The following is a 19,660-nucleotide window of genomic DNA, read 5'->3' as shown; positions in this document are numbered from 1 at the left end:
TAGAATCATTGATATAGTGTATTTTTTTATTTATTTTAATGTGAGTTGAGTTCCAGAATTTTTTCTTTGCTTCACATCCACAATCACACACACACACACCATACATATATAAACACAAACACACACACACACACAGAGTTTGAAATCTGGGCCATTGTGTTTGTGTCTTTGTTTGTCTCTTGTCTTACAAATAAAGTAAATTAATAGAAATAATAATAATAAAAAAGTAATAACAATAATTTAATAACAAATAAATAAATAAATGAATAAATGAATGAATGAATACATAGATAAATAAATTAATAAATTAATTAATTATTTATATGCATTATTTATATTAAATATTATTTATATTTGTTGGAATAAAATAATGTGAAATGGGTAAAAAATTTTGATTTTTAAAATAAACAAGCAAATTGATTTCCAAGCAAAAGTGTTGTGATGTCACACTCGTTTCAGTTGTTACAGCAACCCAGACATAAGTTCAATCAAGAAGAAGTTTCAATAAGTACAAAATAAAAATAAAACAAAATAACATAAAATAAAATCAAATAAAAAATCAAATAAAAAGAAGTAAAATGAAACAGATAAATAAAGCTAGAGTACAATTTAGATATATACAATGTTACAATAGAATTGAAATTAAATAGCAGTAATTACAGGCGGTAGTGACAGGTTGACATGGTGTGATTGTGGTTGGTAATGACAAATTAAGCAATAAATAGAAGAACATTTGTATGTAATATGACCATGGGTTGTAGTTAGAATAGTAATGTAATATTATTATTATACATTATTATTATATTAGTGCAAAAAAGTACAAGTCCATTCTGAAAATGTTCACATTTAATGAACCATCTTTCTACAAAAACAGCTCTTGTATTTTCACCATGATGAGTCTCATAGTGGGGCTGAATATTTGACTCTTTAAGCACTGAAACCTGCTGCGAACACACCAAACACACAGGTTACCCATTCACCTGACACAGAGTGTAATGTTTACTGCAAAAGAACAGATAGATTATAATAATGAAGAAGGTAAAGTGGACTATTTAGTGGATCATCTTATAGTGCTGTAAAAAGTCTTTATGAATCTCAACCGGATTATGCAAACAGCAAGTAGCCTAATCCATTTCCTCACTTTAAGAAAAAGTGCGCCGTTCCAGTGCGCTCCGTCAACACTATGATTTAATGCGACCCCTAGAGGACAAATCTGAAATTGCAGTTACTTTTATTGAAAAATTGCAGTCTTAATGTCTTGTCTATGTAACCTTTTCATTTTGCAAAGTTATTCCGCGGGCCGGATTGGACCCTCTGGCGGGCCGGTTTTGGCCCACGGGCCGCATGTTTGACACCCCTGTGTCACGACACAGACAGGGGAAGGACTCAAGCGCGGCACCAGTAGTCGTTTATGCAAAAATCGTGGTCTTTATTTCGGAAAAAGGTCGTCACCAGGTGTCAGAGGATCAGGCAGAGGTACAGAAACGGCAGGCAGGGGTCAAAACGAAGAATCGGAACTGGGCAATACACAGGAGTTGATACTAAGACTAATTGCTGGAACACTACGAACGTAAGTTGATCTGGCACTGAGTGAGAGGACACAAAGAGAATATATAGTGGCAGGGAGTGCAGGTAACCAGACACAGGTGAAACACATTAGGGAGGGGCCAGGTGATCACACAGGAGGGAAACGGGACGGGAACTGAAAAAGAGGGAGAGACAGATTAACATAAAACAGGAAACAAGACCAGAATGACACAATAGGGAACATGACAGACAACCATGACACCCTGGTGTAACACCAGAACCAGTTTCTGACAAAAAATACAAAAAATAAATTAGTTGGAATGATGAAAGCAAAGTCAAAATACAAAATAAAACTCCTACATTTTGTATAAAACACCAGCAGGAGATTCAGTTTAAAGGATCTACTTTTTAAGAACAGCGATGATCATCACATCTGTAGATATGAGCTCAGCTAAGACCACAACGAATCAAAAAGTAACCTGTGGAGCCAGGGTTGTAGAAAAATATTATTTTATGTCTATTATTATAGTAAGTTTGAAGACGTCCAAAAAAAACTGTGAATCTAGATAATTATTTCGGATCCAGCCTAAAATAACATTTAAATCTTCTTGAGTTCAGTTTAAAATTAAACTGTATAAAGAATCTCCACACTCCTGCTTCGTGTCATTTACCTCTTTTTAATCTCTCTCTCTTCCCTTAACTAACTCTAACCTGTCTTTCCAGATGTGCCCAAACCTCCAGAGAACATCAAGTGCACATCAGTTGGCGAGGACTGTGCCGTAATCACATGGGACCCTCCCCCGTATGACGGCGGCGTTCCTATTAAAGGTAACCCTGGATCTAATGTTCACATCTGATGTCTCGGTCTCCAGAGGACACAGCGGCGTAGAATCCACTGTGTTTATTACTCTGAGCTGTGTCTGAACTCTTGGCTCAATAACACTTTTTTAATGACTCCACTGTATGATCATATCTCTTCCCAAAGGGTACCTGATGGAGAGGAGAAAGGTCGGCCAGCCCAGATGGACCAAGCTCAACTTCGATGCGTTCGAGTCCACCACGTACGAAGCCAAGAAGATGATTGAAGGCGTGCTTTACGAGATGAGAGTGTTTGCAGTCAACGGCATCGGCGTCTCTCAGCCCAGCGAGATCTCACAGCCCTTCATGCCCATCGGTGCGTTGCCATTTATCATTAGCAGAATGGTTAATTAACAGAGGCTTTTCACACAATGCTCATTTTGAGGGAGCTTAACCTGCCTCCCATCCCATTTACTCTGGGTATTAAGGTGTTAATTAGCTCCTGTCTCTCTCTCAGCCCCCACCAGTGAGCCCTGTCGTCTCACGGTGGAAGATGTGACTGACTCTACCTGCGCACTCAAGTGGCGTCCTCCGGAGAGAATCGGAGCGGGCGGCATCAATGGATACATCATTGAGTACTGCAAAGAAGGAAGTAAATATACCTAAATACAGAACTTTAAAACATGCTCAATCTCAGGGTGGGAAGCTCAAATGTGGTTGAATCTGGACCTGTTATCATTTCAACACCTCTGAATCCATTAGCCATCCAGAGGGACAAGAAAAACAACACATTTGATGGTTGGTTTTATTATGTTTGACTTCCCAGTTGATGATCATTCCCTTTCAGCATCTCTTACACATGCTAACAAAGACAGTAGCTAAATAAAAGCCAGTAGGATGAAGCATATTCTGGCTCAGCTGACAGTCAATCTTGAAAAGTTGAAAAGTTACTTGAGTTTCTTAATTCTTGTCCTCCTCTGCTTCAACTTCCTCCTCCTCAGGTGATGATTGGGTCCAAGCGAATGCGAAGCTGGTGGATGATACTCAGTTCCGGGTGAAAGGCCTCCCAGTTGGGGAGAAGATGCTGTTCAGGGTGGTTGCTCTCAACACTGCCGGACGCAGCCCTCCCGCTGTCCTCGGCCAGGCTGTCACCATCAGAGAGCTCATCGGTCAGGGTCATGTTTGCTGCTGCACTTTATGTAGGCCTACATCTCACATTCAGTCAAGCACTCCCTTCTTCTAACTTCTTCTCTGTCATGTCCAACAGTGACCCCAAAGATCCGTCTGCCTCGTCAGCTTAGAACTAAACTCATCTGTATTGTGGGCGACAAGGTGAACCTGGTGATCCCTTTCCAGGTGAGTCTAAGGTGACCTATCTCTTTCTTTGCTGGTCTAGTTTCACCTGCAAGAACCACACGGTCAACAGGAAGCAACCTGACGAGGATTTATGGATTTAATTAGAAAAGTTATTCTGAATTTCATGTTTAGGTTCTTGCTCATGCTGGGTTAGGGAAGTAGCTCCCGGGTACGATGAACCCCCCTGTGAAGGGCCCTACGTACAGAAAGAAAGGGGGAGGGATGAGAACTGTGAGAACAGAACAGGTGGAGAGGCATATGTTTGCATTTAGGTGCTGTTGGTTTTTGTGGCAACACTCAATTGAAAACAGTTAAACTTTGTTCTGAAAACACAACCAGTGGTTGTTGACGGACAAGAGAGCACGGAGACGGACCGCAGTATATAGGAGATAGACCGGACACGGATCTGGTGGAAGTCCTGTGTAAGGGTGCCCCATATACAGAGGCTATAATCCTCATCGCAGAGGTCGCCTGATCGACACCCGGCCTTTCAATAAAAGGCAAAAATGCCCCCAGAAAATTTAAAATTAAAATAAAAGCCAGAAGATTTTCATACCTTGGATAAATTCCATGTTTTCATGATCCCTGGAAAAACTCATCTGGATCCAGAAGAAAGGAGAAGATACTGGTTTTAAACCTCTGGAAGCTTTTCTATGTTTAGTTTAGCTTAAGTCAGAATAATGTATGTCAGTGTACTTTCCTTGTGTTTGATGATTTAGGACAGTAACCAGATAAATACCTCCGTTTTTTCCTCTCTCTGCATTCTTAAAGCACTTTTTTTGTCCTTCTGTAATGCTAATCAGATCCTTATAATTCACCGGCTACACAGAGGGCAGGAGCTAAAAGGGCACAGGGAGCATTACAGCATTTGACAGCAACTTTCAAAATGAGGCAGAAGTAGAAAGAAGCTAACCATATGTAGCACAGGGGAAGCCACTGCTCTGAATAAAAATAGACAAGAAGAAGTGAGCCGTGGCTCTGCATGCTTTTGAAGAAGCAGATGAAAAGCCTGTTCTGAGACAGAGGACGCGGCTACATGATGTTCTCCTGTGAGAACAGAGCACCCACATCTCTGTCATCTTATCCAAGTGCTGGACAGAGTCTGCTCCATCTGCTGTTCTCACACTGAGGGAGAGTGTGCTGCAGGAATGAAGCAAAGCGAATCAGCTCAGTTTTTAGGTTAGGATTCTGAGAGTCGGCATCATTACCGAGGTCTCCTCCTCTCTTAACAAACACTGCGGCAGCATTAATGTGTCCCCGTGTTCGTCAGTGGACACAGGGAGTCCAGTGGGTTTCAAGAAACTTCAAAGAGGGCCGTGTTACGTCATGTCATCATTTCCTCGTCTTTCAAAGGATGGAGGAAGTTCTCTCTTTTAGCAGCAGTGGACAGGACTTCCCTTTCTTTACTAACAGCTGAAACGACGCTCTGCAGTTTAAAGTGGGCGTATTCTTTCTGAGCAAGCGATTAGATAATGAATAAATGCAGACGTATGGTTGTGTAACTGGCTCTAACTGGCAAAAACTACCCAAGAGGTTCAAAATCAATATCAGGACGGAAAATCATGATGTTCGTCGATGACTATGACGAGCTTCAGTGAATCACTGATAATAAAAAGTCTGACAAACATGGTTTTTGTTTTTGTTAACGAGACGATGACGAGACAAAAACTTTAATATTGGATTGCCGGACATTCAGAATCCATATTTTCTCCCACTGTGTGTCTAATCTGTAGAGATACAAGCGATGCATTCCTGTGACAGGCTGAGTTATGATTTGAGGGGCTCAGTGTTAGCTTGGTCTCTACCTGCAGCAGGTGTGCTTTATGAACCAGCTCTCCTCACCTCCATGCATCTGTCTCATCTTCATTGATGATTTTTACCCCCCGGTGTTCGTTAGTGACAAAGACACAACCGGGGGACGTCTGTTTACTATTCAACATTTGCTGCTTTTGCCACTACTACTGTAAAAAGCTCCAATCTACAGCTTGATTTGTTACAGTTTGGCGATACATCAGACACATTTAGTAAGTTTAAATCAACTCCTTGTCATCAAAGATGCAGATGCATTTCAGAGTGCCATGAATCAACTGTCTGTCAGGTGCCCCTGCCACTGCAGGTGCATTCAGGGACCGTGGTAAAAGTGCAATACAGCCCTTAAATTTTTGTTCATGACATTCTTTTTTTTTTAATCAAGAGAATCAAAATATCTCCATAGTGGTCACAGATAGAATGTTTTCTTTTGACTTTTTAGCAGTGAGAGGCTGAATCATTTAACTTTAGATATTACACAAGCAAAAGTGTTATTGTCGATTTGAACACTTGGTACAACCCTGACACTGATATCTGATCGACTAGATGAATTAATTTAAAGAGGGAAAATGTTTTGGCAAAAATCAAAGACTGGGGCGCTGGTGGCCTAGCGGTCTAAGTGCCCCACGTACAGAGGCGACAGTCCTCGTCGCAGAGGTCGCCGGTTTGATTCCCGGCCGTTTGACCATCTCCTGCATGTCTTACCCCGCTCTCTACTCCCTACATTTCCTGTCTCTCTTCAGCTGTCCTATAAAACAAAAATTAAAATTAAAGACTAGAATGTGACTAAAACTAACAGACATTTTCATCTTAAGACTAAGACTAAATCTAAAATAGCTGCCAAAATTATCCCTGATCAGGACTGAAAAAAAAGAACAATATCCTCTCTAATTTTTGCAGAACTGTCTGCAGAAACCAGCTGATATCTCAGTCCCAGGTGTAACCAAGACTAATGCTAAAATAACAATGCTTCAAATACAACACAATCAAAATAGTGAAAAAATCCTGTCACAATTTACTAAAAAAAAAAGAAGCACAAGTTCAGGAAAGTGTTGCATTTTGATGAGAGCGGTTCACCAAAGAGGAGTAGTTCAGGGAGGCAACTAAAGCTGCACAACTTTCACATTTGTCATGCTGCATGCATTATTCCTGCAATCACCTAATGAAGTATCCTCTTGATCAGGCAGTCTGTTAAAGCTGCACCAGTGCTGCACTCAAACTTTCAGCCCCACCACTTCCCAGCATGCACCTGCAGGCTCTGACCACAGAGGGGTTAAGATATGACGTCATCACTCCTTAATTTCTGCATGAACTGCAAGGAGTGGTGATTTCAGGGCCTAGATGCCAACCACAAGGTCACCCAGTTTGATGAATCAACTGACTCTAAAACTTCTTATTGCAAACATTTCTCTCCTTCTCGTTTCCCTTCCTTCGTCTCCAGGGTAAGCCCCGCCCTGTTGTGACCTGGTCCAAAGATGGCGTCCTCCTTGATGACAAATCAGTGGGAACACGCACCAGTGAGGTGGACACCATCATCTTCATCCGCTCTGCAGAAAGAGTCCACTCCGGGAAATACACGCTCTCTGTTCAGATTGGAGACATGTCCGACAGCGCCGACATCTTCATCCAGGTGGTCGGTCAGTATCGTGACGTCAGCCACACCTCTCTGCTCCTGTTGCTCGTGCACTAATTAAGATTAGAGAGCAGGCGTTGGTTAATAACCTGCTTGGAAGGGGATGAAGGGTTAAGCCCAAATTGGTGACATGTCAAGACTTCTTCAAATGTGATGATAAATCCTAATTTCAAACTCCTCGGGATCTGTGACTCAAAGCAGCAAATCATCAAAGCGCTGATTCCTTCCTCTCTTGCAATAATCCTTTACTCCACCGCATCGCTGCTGCTGTGGCCGCCAGCTCATTCCCCCGCTAACAGCTCGTCTCCCAGGGTCAGGGTGCTCTGTGGATTATTTAGCAGGGGGGCTCTGCTGGGATTATTTGTGTGTAGCCTGGGATTAGTTTGGGATTTTTAGGGCTACTCTGTCACTTTCCTCTGCTGAGAGGGTTGAGCTAATGAGAGGCTGATGTGTCACCGCGCCGTTTCAGCAGGAGACAGTACAGGAAGGATTAACGGGAGACAACGGCAGCGCTGCTTGCTGTTTGTACTGTACTCCACAGAGGAGAGCACGCAGGGGGAGATTAATGACAAATACATTACTATGTTGTACAGTATTTCTCTCCTGTGCTTTGTGTGGAGCAGACCACACAGAAAGATGGATGATAAACACACTGCATTCTTCTGCTTGCTAATCCCAGCACACAAAGAATACTATTTCTCAGTGAGTCACTTTCTTTGCCAACACAGTTTTCCTAGAGATGTATTCAGCTGTCTCCGCCTTCCCTTGAACCTTTGTCTTTAAGTCTGCTAATCTGTCAATCTTTGCCAAATCTCCACCGCTGCAAGCGTTGATTTCTTCCTCGTGGTTTGACTTTCCTTCTCCAGATCTGTTCACAAGTCGACTTCTCTCTCTCTCTCTCTGTCTTCCTGTCTCTATCACTAAACGCTCTTCCTTAACGTCTACCAGAGCAGAGAGAAGTCAGTCACCTCGACAAGCCGTGTATATACTCAAGCTTTACACCCTCTCTTGTTTGAAAGTTTAACGTTGAATCCTCTGACCTCATCTTGCACTCCTCTTGCAAAAACCCCAACAGACAAACCCGGGCCGCCCATCGCCGTGCAAGTCACAGACATCTGGGGATTCAACGCTGCGCTGGAGTGGAAGCCACCGAAAGACGACGGCAACAGTGAGATTATCGGCTACTCCATTCAGAAGGCCGACAAGAAGACTAAGGTAGCCCAGCATGGCTCACTATGATGCATTTAGGAGGTCTTTATGAGTACGAATGTGCACTTCATGCTTCCCCAGGTCAGTTTTTGTACTTTGGACATCAGTTCTAAACTTTTTTCATAATTAGGGCCCGAGCACCGCTGGTGGCGAAGGCCCTATTGTAACCCTAAGGATTGTTCTTTCTTCTGCCACTTAAAACGCATTTTTGGACCCCTGAACGTGAATGAAAGCACGGATATTTTTGCACACTCATCGGGTCTGGTGAAAATTGCAAGTTATTGCCAAAATAAGGGTGCATACTTTCGCTATTAACTTCTAGAGCTTTTCTCCGATTCAGTCCAAACCAAGAACAACCTATAGTAGACACCTTGACGAGAAAAAATTATCAGAACAAATTTTGATCAGACAAAAAATGTGGGCGTGGCAGGCGTTGAGGCGGGGCATCAAACGCACATACAGCTTTGAATGGGAAGAATGACGCCCAAATAAGGGTGCATACTTTTGAGAGCTCCTCCTAGAGTTTTTCTCTGATTCAGTCCAAACAAGGCACATTCTATAGCAGACATATTGACGTTTCAATTATTGTTAAAGGAATTCTGTTCAGACTAAAATTGTGGGCATGGCACACTGTCAAGTTTTGAGGTTTTCTTGGGAATCTGCCAAAAACTTGGAACATTTGCACCACCTGAGGCAGTATATACTCTCAGATCTTGCTTTCGCATCATGTGATGGCAAATATCAGGCGACGGTTTACATGTGGCGGCGGCTCGCGTAGGCAGTGGCCGCGGGTGTGCGAGGGCCAGTCTGTAATTCAAACTACTCTTCAACACTTCCTGTCTCTCTTTTTTGTTATTTGAACTGTTAAGACCAACCTTACTAAATCTAGGAGACCCTAGGCAGTGGCGGTTCTAGACCAATTTTACTGGGGGGGCCAGGCTGGGGCCAAGGGTGTTGTCAGAGGGACACATTCAACCCTGACAAAAGAGACTGAGAAGGGTGAGGACTGGCTGAGAACAAACTGGCAAATCATCAGTGCATCCCTTTATACTAGACTTATATACTACTGTGTACTAGATCAACATGCAGACTGACAGCAGCTGATTGGCTGTTTACACTCAACATGAGTCCCTTAGCGCTCTAAGGGACTGGAACCAAGTGCCACATGCATGTGTTCTGCCTGTATCATCGGCGCAGTACCAAAGCTTTTTTTATTGTATAATATTTGTTTGGAGGGGGGGCCACAGGGGGGTCCAGGTTCAGTTTTACAGGGGCACTGGACCCTGTTGGCCCCTCCCCAGAACCGCCACTGACCCTAGGAAGGAAAAGAGACACCCAACAGGGCTTGCACTAGGCTGGTCAAACACTACAAAGCACCAGACGCATTTATTTACCTTAAAATGTCATGCAAAGGTTAATTTAATTTGCTGTATCTGGCTTTACTTCTGCAGCTAGTCGTGCTAGATTTTCTACGTTGCAGCAAACACACAGCGGTTTCTGTATTTGCCGCACAAAGTAAAAAGCCGCAATTGCTAATTTCCGACATCCATAAGCTTCAAGTCGACTTTCAACAGGGTTCAAAGTAAAGCTGAAGATTTGTCACAGGACTGCAAAGCCTCAGCACAGCGTCACGGTGGTTATGTCGTATGAATCGACAGAGAGGTGGACTAGAAGAAACACGGATGCTGAGGGTAGAAGATTCTTCGGCTTGTATAGATTTCAGCTGTAAGCCTCTTTGAACCTCCCTCTCTCTCTCCCTCTCTCTCTCTCTTCATATCTACTCCTCTCATGTCAGGAGTGGTTCACGGTCTATGAGCACAATCGCAGGCCCAGCTGCACTGTGTCTGACCTGGTCATGGGGAACGAGTATTCCTTTCGAGTGTACAGCGAAAACATCTGTGGCCTCAGCGATGAGCCTGGCGTCAGCAAGAACACCGCCATCATTTCCAAAACAGGTAATAAAAATCCCAGCAGAGCAGAGCCGGCTGTAACATGATCGTATTCCTTTTGAAGACCATCAAAGAGCGCTCAGTTCTCACGTAAAGAAAGATTAAGGTGTATGATGGGTTCAGTATAGAAGAGAGGGAGGCACTGGGAGTAGAGATAAAGATGTGATTACATAATATACTTAAAATAGCCACTAACACATTAATAACATAAGATTTGGCTGTGATAATAACCTACACATGATTTACAGAAGAATCAATTTCCCTGATTACTCTGGGTAGAAATAATCTTCTACAGAGTGTTAAATAATATTTAATACTGGCTGCGGATTATGAAAACAACCGGGCTGGGAAATTAACACCTGCCACCAGCCAAATGCTGTCCTGTTGTTGTTGTGTTGTTGTATTTGCTTACTCTACCAGAGGATTTGGCCGCCAACCAGCCAATCTCCTCTCTGTTCCAAGCAGCAGCAGCCCGGCCTATTAAATCATGGCGATTGTTGTCAGGAGTTTCAGCCACACATCACGCTGAAGCAGGAGTCAGATGTCTGTCTTCGATTCTTAATCTGGGACTTGAAAGAGTTTGCTATTTCAACAGGATGAGAGGCTGAAGAAGAGATAAATGTGGATTTCATGACTATCACTTCAGCTAATGCTCAACAGACTTCTTCAACAGATTTGATTTTAAAATTGTGACAGAAACTGGAAGAAGTGTTTCAGATGAGTTAAACGGAGACATGTCACAGATTTCTCTTTAACTGATTATCAAACATGTTTAGCTGTTTGGAGCTTCATCACAAATGTATCTGAGGTGTGTGTTTTTAGATTTCTCACATGTTGTCACAGGTAAGTGTTAAGATAAGAGATAGAGGAAAAATAAGGATACCATGTTAGGATTAGGGATGCAAGATGTGGATACTGATAACTGCTAATATCGGGATCCTGGTCCAGATGCAATATTTTTTTTACAATATTGTGATTTAAAATGTGTAATTTCTGCACAACTAATGGTAAAAAATGCATATGTATTAATAATCTATATTTACCAATTATTTTTGTTATGTATTAAGTTGAACTTTTAGGCATTTTTGACATTATTAGATAGGACAGCTGAAGAGAGACAGGACATGTGGGGAGTAGAGAGCAGGGGATGACATGCAGAAAATGGGTGTGGTCTAGGGTTGAACCAGTTACTGCTGCAACTCAGCCATGGGGCGCGCTAAAAACCACAAGGCACTCAAATATTTCCCAATTCTAACTGAAATCACTCTTATTAAAGGTGACATATCATGCAAAATCGACTTTTTAATGGTTCTCTACCTGAAATATGTTTCCCTGGCATGTCTACAAACCCCCCGAGGATGAAAAAAATCCATTCTGCCCCTGTTCTGATTTCTCCACCTTTCTGTAAATGTGTGTGAAACGAGCCGTTTCAGACTTCCGTGTTTTTGTTACGTAACAACAATGTCCGGTCTGTCACTAATTAGCTAATTAGCATAGCCACATAGCTGTAGCTGTAGCTGTGAACCAAGACACACGTCGACATACTGACAAATAAAACAACAAGAAACACTAAATCTGTGACCAATCCTTCAGAAAGGTCCTGCTGCCTTTCTGGCAGAGGTCAGTTTTACTCCCCAGACCTGCAGATTTGAAGATCTAGTGGATGATTTTTATTTATCATGGATAAGTGCTAGCGCTAGTTAGCATAGCCACATATCCGGTCTGTCACGGAGTCAGAGCTCGGAGCTTGTTCAGCCCATAGACTGTATAAAATACAACTCAACCCCTCCTCCGTTTTTCATTCCCTGCACACATGTGTGCTAACAAGGAGCTTAGGAGGGAGGCATGCTAGTTGTAGGCTGTCTTAATAAACACAAAGGTCGGTTTGACTCCCCACGTCTGCAGATTTGAAGATCTAGTGGATGATTTTTATTTATCATGGATAAGTGCTAGCGCTAGTTAGCATAGCCACATAGCTACATGTTCGTAGCTGTGCACCAAGACACACGTCGACATACTGACAAATGAAACAACAAGAAACACTAAATCTGTGACCAATCGTTCAGAAAGGTCCTGCTACAGGCGCCTCTCCGTCAGGATCAGATTCTGGATCAGATTCAGAGGGTTGAAGTAACGTGATCTCTGAGCAGCCGTGTATATTCAGCCAACATGTAAACATTAGATCAACGTGCTGGACAGCCGAGGCACATCCACTTCCTGAGGGGGCGTGGTCAGAGAGAAAACAGAGTGTTCTGAGGAGGACTGAAGAAGAGGGTTTTTCAGGCAGACCAAAATCTGATTTCAAAGTGTTTTTTTGAGCATAAACTTTAAAGACATGTTTTGGGGACTTCTTAGACCAATATATATTGATGAAAAAAGCGTGATATGTCACCTTTAACACATAAAAAAACAAAGACCAGCTCTTCCTTTTCAATTGTCATGTTTTAAATGTGACCCAGAGCTCTCCTGCACTGCAATATTATCTTTTCATGTTAAAGTCTTCATCCAGCCACTGGGATGTCAAACTCAGCACACTCACTGGACTAACATCAGAAGACCATAAGTCTGTGTTGAAACCTGTCACTGATGTTATTGTAGATCAGACTGTGAAGGTGATCATGTATGCCATTAGGTGGTGAAATTCTGTCTTCTACCTCAGAAAAAGCTGCATCATGGAGTGCTGTTAACTCAGTGATTTTATCATTACTTACTTTTTGTTGCCTTTGGTAAAATTTTTGCACAACAGAACCCACTGTTTTTTTTTTAATGCTAATGCTAGCTGCGGCTACTGCTGCTTTATTTTTCTTCTATACGTTTTCATATTACGATGACGACTTTCAGGGGACTTATTTGACAGGTTAAACCGGCATATCTTTCACAAGTTGCATTTATGTTTTCATTCTCTGAAACAGGGAAAAACATCCACACAGGTGACGCCATTTTTACACCCTCACAACCTCTTTACAGCTTGTTCTTCTCCATGGCATAATGCCACCTACTGCGTCCAAATGTCAAAGAAGGTTAAAGCTTATTTTTTCCATTGTTATAACAGGATAAAACTGTACTCTATAGACTTCTCACTCACTATTGATAAATCCACTGTTTCAGCATCCACCCACATCCGTAACCTTGGTATCATTTTTGATCAGTCACTCAATTTTCAACAACACATTAACAATATTTCATCGCCCGTCTCCGCCCCTCCCTTTCCTTCACTGCAGCTGAAACTCTCATTCACGCCTTCATCACCTCAAGACTCCATTATTGCAATAGCATCCTCTACGGTACACCCAACACCCTCCTCAACAAATTACAATACATTCAAAACTCAGCTGCACGCCTCCTCACTCACTCCCGCTCCAGAGACCACATCACTCCAGTCCTCCAGAACCTCCATTGGCTTCCCATCCCCTCAAGAATTCAGTACAAAGATCCTACTCATCACCTACAAAGCCCTCCGCAATCTAGCTCCCTCCTACCTCACCGACCTTCTGCAGCCATATAATCCCTCCCGCAACCTCTGCACTGTTTTCCTTTGCTTCTCTATTGTATAATTTTATCTTATTTTCCTGTAAAGCGCTTGGAGAATCTTTTAAAGCGCTTTTATAAATAAAATGTATTATTATTATTATTATAAATAATAAATAACACTAAAATCAGCCTCATAAATCATCAGAGTGATATATATCAAAGATCCCTTTGTGTTCTGCATATTTACAAACAGAGCTTGTTCTATTCATGGATGTATAGTCAAGATCTAGATCCAGGACTTAACAAAGGCTCCTATTCAGCCTAGTCAGAATTGTTCCTCTAATGCATGCATCAAAAAAACATCTCCTCCTTCTTCTTCTTCTTCTTCTGTGGAATCCATGCCACGGTGTATATGTTTCTCATGCTGGTCCCACTCGGCCCACAGACTCCACTTTGTGAAAGTTTCATGGTTGCATGAGAACTCCAATAAGTATTCAACCTTCAAACAAAAACTCCTAATGAAAACAGTCATCACTGACCTTGTTTGCAGAGTGTTTTGTAAACACTTTTACAGATGTTTCTTATATAATGACAGCCTACAGGGAAATGCATTATGGGGCACGAGGGAATATCACACTGAAAACACCACGAGAGGCAAAATAACAGTGAGGCCGAGCGCTGCCACCTTGATATTAAATCCTTTGATGAATGACGTTCTGTGATCTTTACAGATTTCTCACGTTGGTCACTTGTGTGCTCTTTGCTTCTCTACCTGCTCAGGTTTGGCCATGAGAGATAAACCCTTCAGGGAGAAGGACAATAGTTGTGTGCCGAAGTTCACAGCGCCCCTGTTGGACAGAAGTGTGGTTGCTGGTTACGCCACCGCCATCAGCTGTGCTGTGCGTGGCTTCCCCAAGGTATTTGACCTTTAAGTAGACATCTGTGTGATGGTTGAAGATTTGTTTTTTGGAGATACTGACCTGTTTCTTTTAATCCCTACATGCCTTTTTATTTTTATTTTCTATGATCTGTTCCTCTCTCTTTTTCCTCTCAAACTAAAGCAGAATTTCTCCAAATGTTATCATGTAACCGCTGAGTAGAACATTAGCAGAGTGATGATAAGCTAAGAGCATAATTCATTTGAAAATAGAGGATGACTTTGATTTAGTGTACAGCAAATTTCTGACATTTAGCCTTGGGGAAATGTCCCTACTGTATCTCCCAAAGAGCAAGCTACACACTACTTAAATGGAGCGCCGCCTGCAAGCTAGTTCAGGCAGACAACTCAAACTGCGCTCATCCATACTGACACGTCATCATCCTCCCTATCAGCTGATCTCAGCATCCTCTCATTGGCGGTCTATTTAAGCTGCAAGTCTGCCTCTGCCTCTGCTTTGCCACTGCTCCTGCTGTCCTGCTCAGTGCCGTCTGCAAACTTCATACCCACCTCCTCCCCGGCATCCACCTGCGGGCTCCGAGGGGGGTTAGTCCTCTCTCAAATTACTCCTAAATGTCTGCATTTAAATAATCTACGAGGAGTAATGAGGAGCCCATACGCCAAACACAATACTGTATGCTGCAATAAACTTTATCTTAAAGGTGACATATCACGCTTTTTTCATCAATATATATTGGTCTAAGAGGTCCCCAAAACATGTCTTTAAAGTTAATGCTCAAAAAAACACTTTGAAATCAGATTTTGGTCTGCCTGAAAAGCCCTCTTCTTCAGCCCTCCTCAGGACAGTCTGTTTTCTCTCTGACCACGCCCCCTCAGGAAGTGGGTGTGGCCTCGGCTCTCCGGCACGTTGATCTAATGTTTACATGTTGGCTGCCCACAGACCCGCGTTACTTCAACCCTCTGAATCTGATCCAGAATCTGATCCTGACGGAGAGGCGCCTGCAGCAGGACCTTTCTGAAGGATTGGTCACAGATTTAGTGTTTCTTGTTGTTTTATTTGTCAGTATGTCGACGTGTGTCTTGGTACACAGCTACGAACATGTAGCTATGTGGCTATGCTAACTAGCGCTAGAACATTTCCATGAAAACTAAAAATCATCCACTAGATCTTCAAATCTGCAGACGTGGGGAGTAAAACCGACCTTTGTGTTTATTAAGACAGCCTACAACTAGCATGCCTCCCTCCTAAGCTCCTTGTTAGCACACATGTGTGCAGGGAATGAAAAACGGAGGAGGGATTGAGTTGTATTTTATGCAGTCTATGGGCTGAACAAGCTCCGAGCTCTGACTTCCTGTTACAGACCGGATATTGTTGTTACGTAACAAAAACACTGAAGTCTGAAACGGCTCGTTTCACACACATTTACAGAAAGGTGGAGAAATCAAAACGGGCAGAATGGATTGTTTTTCATTTTCGGGGGGTTTGTAGACAGGGACACATGTTTCAGGTAGAGAACCATTAAAAAGTCGATTTTGCATGATATGTCACCTTTAAGTAAACGTGAGTTGTCTGATTGAACTGTAGCATCATCCGTCCAGCATCCACTCCACCTGTGCCGGCCCCTGTTGGCGTTGCTGCGAGGGCACGCTGCACAGATTCCACACTTTGTGTTTTCAGAGCGAGCTTACAAGTTTGGAGAGTCAAAGCGTGAGTGGAGAACAGTCAGAGGGAGTTTTGATGCCTGATGCAGCAGCGGTGTATTTTTATGTCTGAAGCTCGAACGAGGTGGAGCACAAAGATCTTTGAACGCACACGTTTCTTTTTCAACCCCACCAAATCAGCGAAGATTTGTTGAGATGAAATGTTGACCTAATTTCACCTCTTCCCTCTGCTCTCCTTCCCTCCCAACTCCCCTCCCTCTCTCTCTCTTTCTGTTTTTACACCCCCCTCCCACCTTCTTCTTTTCTGCTTCCAAAATCTGCGTTCCCCTCCAACACAGCCTAAGATCATTTGGATGAAGAACAACATGATCATCGGCGAAGACCCAAAGTATTTAATGATGAACAAACAGGGCGTGTTGACTCTGAATATTCGCAAGCCAAGCCTGTTTGACGGGGGCAGATACTCCTGCATGGCCATCAACGATCTGGGGCAGGACGTGGTGGACTGCAAGCTGGAGGTTCGAGGTACTGTATGCTGCTTTAAGATTCACTTCTGTTGGAGCAGAAGTTTAAGAGTAGAAGGAGAGAATCTGGGCAAGACTTTCTCTGACAGTCTTCAGTGAAGCTCAGCATGACAAATCTCCATCCTTATCCTCAACCTTTTGACTGATCTCTTGTTGAAATTCTAGCAAGCTAAAAATAAATCACCTTATTGTATCTGTCGGTTAAAGATGACTCTGAGCGCTGCAGATTCCTCCAACGGGATGGTCCACTGGCCTCACATGCTGATTTCCTTTTCTCTTTCACTCCCCAGTTCTTCAAGAGAAAGCAGAGGAGGCGCACAAATGAGCGACAGCTGGAAACAGCCGAGGATACAGTCGAACAGGAATAGTAATGGATTATGTATAACGGGATAGTCATGAATAAATATGATTAGAATAGATCACTGGTGAAGCTCTAAAGCCAATCCCCCTGCTCTTCCCCTTTCCCTTCTACACGCTTTGCCTTCCAGCGCCGCTATGACAAATGCCACCTCAGTAATATGCCGTAAATTCTTCCAGCAGGCTGCCACCTTGTCACATCCTAAGTGAGAGAAGCTGCAGAGTTGTGTAGTAGCACTGCCTCGCTGTGACCACACACAGATGGATCCCTCTTATCTGTGAAGTGGACCTGTCTCTGAACACACTTATAAAACAGCCTTTCATCCATTACGGCTCCCTGTGTTGTCTGTTTTGTGTCCGGGACGTTTTTATAGTTTGGGATGAATTTATGATAGTGATGCAGCTGGAGGCAGTGAAACCTCTGCAGTGTGACCGAGCGGCTGCACACCTCTGCTTCCTGTGATGTTTGAGCAGGGACCCCCGTCTGCCCTGTGATGATTCAATGGAGGGAGATCACTATTCAGCCGAGCGTGGCTGACATCGCCGGGCCACCAGGATTAAAGGGGTTCTCATGGACAGATATAGACCTGCTGCATGTTTCCACACACGGGGCACTCATGTTGACTTAGACACTCTAGCTAGAGGTGAGAACTAGATTTAATATAACCACAATACCTGTGATGATACTTTGGTGCAACACAACACTTACATGATACCTTTGTCTCCATAACCAAATATCAATCTTTATTTATGTAGCACCAAATCACAACAAAGTTCTCCTCAGACTCTTTCCAAACAGAGCAGGTCTAGACCGTATTCTATGTTCTATTATTAACAAAGACCCAACATCAAGACCGGATAAGATCCAGTCCCATCTTACAGACAGGACTCAGTCTGATCTCATCTTAATCCACCATGAGCAGAGCACTTTGCAGCATTTAGCAAGTTACAGTGGCAAGGACAAACTTCCTTTAACAGGCAGAAACCTCCAGCAGGACCAGACTCATGTTAGACACACATCTGCTGAGACCATGTTGGAGAGAGGGATAGAGGGAGATGAAGAGAGAGAGAGATGATAGTGATGAGACGGATAGTAGTAGTTGTAGCAGCTGGAGTCTGGCTCGTCCACAGCAGCAGAGATCCAGAGGAACCTACGAGACAAGGGAGCTCAGGGACTCCAGAAAGGTCTATGGTTAGGAACTTTAATGGAACAGGACTCAGTCTGATCTCATCTTAATCCACCATGAGGAGAGCACTTTGCAGCATTTAGCAAGTTACAGTGGTAAGGACAAACTTCCTTTAACAGGCAGAAACCTCCAGCAGGACCAGACTCATGTTAGACACACATCTGGAGAGAGGGATAGAGGGAGATGAAGAGAGAGAGAGAGATGATAGCGGTGAGACGGATAGTAGTAGTTCAGCTGGAGTCTGGCACGTCCACAGCAGCAGAGATCCAGAGGAACCTACTGTACGAGACAAGGGAGCTCAGGGACTCCAGAAAGGTCTATGGTTAGGAACTTTAATGGGAAAGGACTCAGTCTGGTCTCATCTTAATCCACCATGAGCAGAGCACTTTGCAGCATTTAGCAAGTTACAGTGGCGAGGACAAACTTCCTTTAACAGGCAGAAACCTCCAGCAGGACCAGACTCATGTTAGACAGAAATCCTGTATCGTGATATCTGTGTAACCAAATGATATCTCATTATCTTTGTCACAGTTTGATGATAGCTACAATATTTACAATTATGAATAATTTTTTTATCATATTGAGCCTCTTACTGGACTTACTCAAGTCTAACTAAAGTAGCATACTGAATCTGTCTCAGGGGACTTTATAGATCCCTCAGCTAAATTATGGTGTGTCAGCCACTCACTGTAAGAAAGATAGAAGTATTATTATTATCCTTCTTTCCAGACCCAACTCTGTCGAGGCAGATGTGTGTCTAACATGAGTCTGGTTCTGCTCGAGGTTTCTACCTGTCAACCCTCCAATTTACATTTTTCCATTACTAACCATTTAAATCAATATTTAGTGCATTGGTGTTCTTTTATTCTCACAGATCATAGTTCAAAGAGGATAATTCCCTCGCTTTTTATGAAAATTCATTTTAATTTTATTTTTTTATGTACATTGGAAAGTGATTGGGGTGAAATATGTAACACAGTTGCAAAGAAACATTTAGTATTTGACACTTCTGACTCCTTTTAGCCTCTACTTTGATTGCAGGGTCAAATTAACCCACAAACAGTATCTATATGATACAAACATGTGAGGAGGGGGGGTTGCAAATGTGTGAAATGAACCATTTTCATTTTATGTGTTGTTCACGATAATTAAGCCAAGCAGAAGAAGTTTCATCGCCAAAAAATACTTTCAAATTTTTTTCAACTTTAAAATTGGTCAATTTGACCCACAACATAACAGGAGTGTTAAAGGAAGTTTGTCCTCGCAGCTGTAACTAGGTA

The 19,660-nt window shown here is 42.8% G+C and overlaps 1 protein-coding gene across 2 annotated transcripts in view; it reads left to right on the top strand.

The window, feature by feature from the left end:
• mybpc2a (myosin binding protein Ca) overlaps positions 1 to 17,520 on the top strand; it is an 84,735-nt gene extending 67,215 nt beyond the window's left edge. For both annotated transcript variants that reach the window (XM_034711773.1, XM_034711772.1), the window contains 11 exons: positions 2,251 to 2,355; positions 2,513 to 2,701; positions 2,843 to 2,977; positions 3,327 to 3,494; positions 3,593 to 3,681; positions 6,932 to 7,127; positions 8,199 to 8,338; positions 10,128 to 10,287; positions 14,533 to 14,669; positions 16,651 to 16,837; positions 17,127 to 17,520. In XM_034711773.1, the coding sequence (XP_034567664.1) occupies positions 2,251 to 2,355; positions 2,513 to 2,701; positions 2,843 to 2,977; positions 3,327 to 3,494; positions 3,593 to 3,681; positions 6,932 to 7,127; positions 8,199 to 8,338; positions 10,128 to 10,287; positions 14,533 to 14,669; positions 16,651 to 16,837; positions 17,127 to 17,161 (1,541 nt within the window). In that variant the 3' untranslated portion in view covers positions 17,162 to 17,520. The remainder of the gene's footprint in view (positions 1 to 2,250; positions 2,356 to 2,512; positions 2,702 to 2,842; positions 2,978 to 3,326; positions 3,495 to 3,592; positions 3,682 to 6,931; positions 7,128 to 8,198; positions 8,339 to 10,127; positions 10,288 to 14,532; positions 14,670 to 16,650; positions 16,838 to 17,126) is intronic.
• Positions 17,521 to 19,660: the final 2,140 nt, after the last annotated feature.

This window comes from Notolabrus celidotus, chromosome 20, assembly GCF_009762535.1.
Source record: "Notolabrus celidotus isolate fNotCel1 chromosome 20, fNotCel1.pri, whole genome shotgun sequence".
In the NCBI taxonomy this organism is placed as follows: Eukaryota; Metazoa; Chordata; class Actinopteri; order Labriformes; family Labridae; genus Notolabrus; species Notolabrus celidotus.
This window is presented reverse-complemented; position numbering and strand designations above follow the sequence as displayed.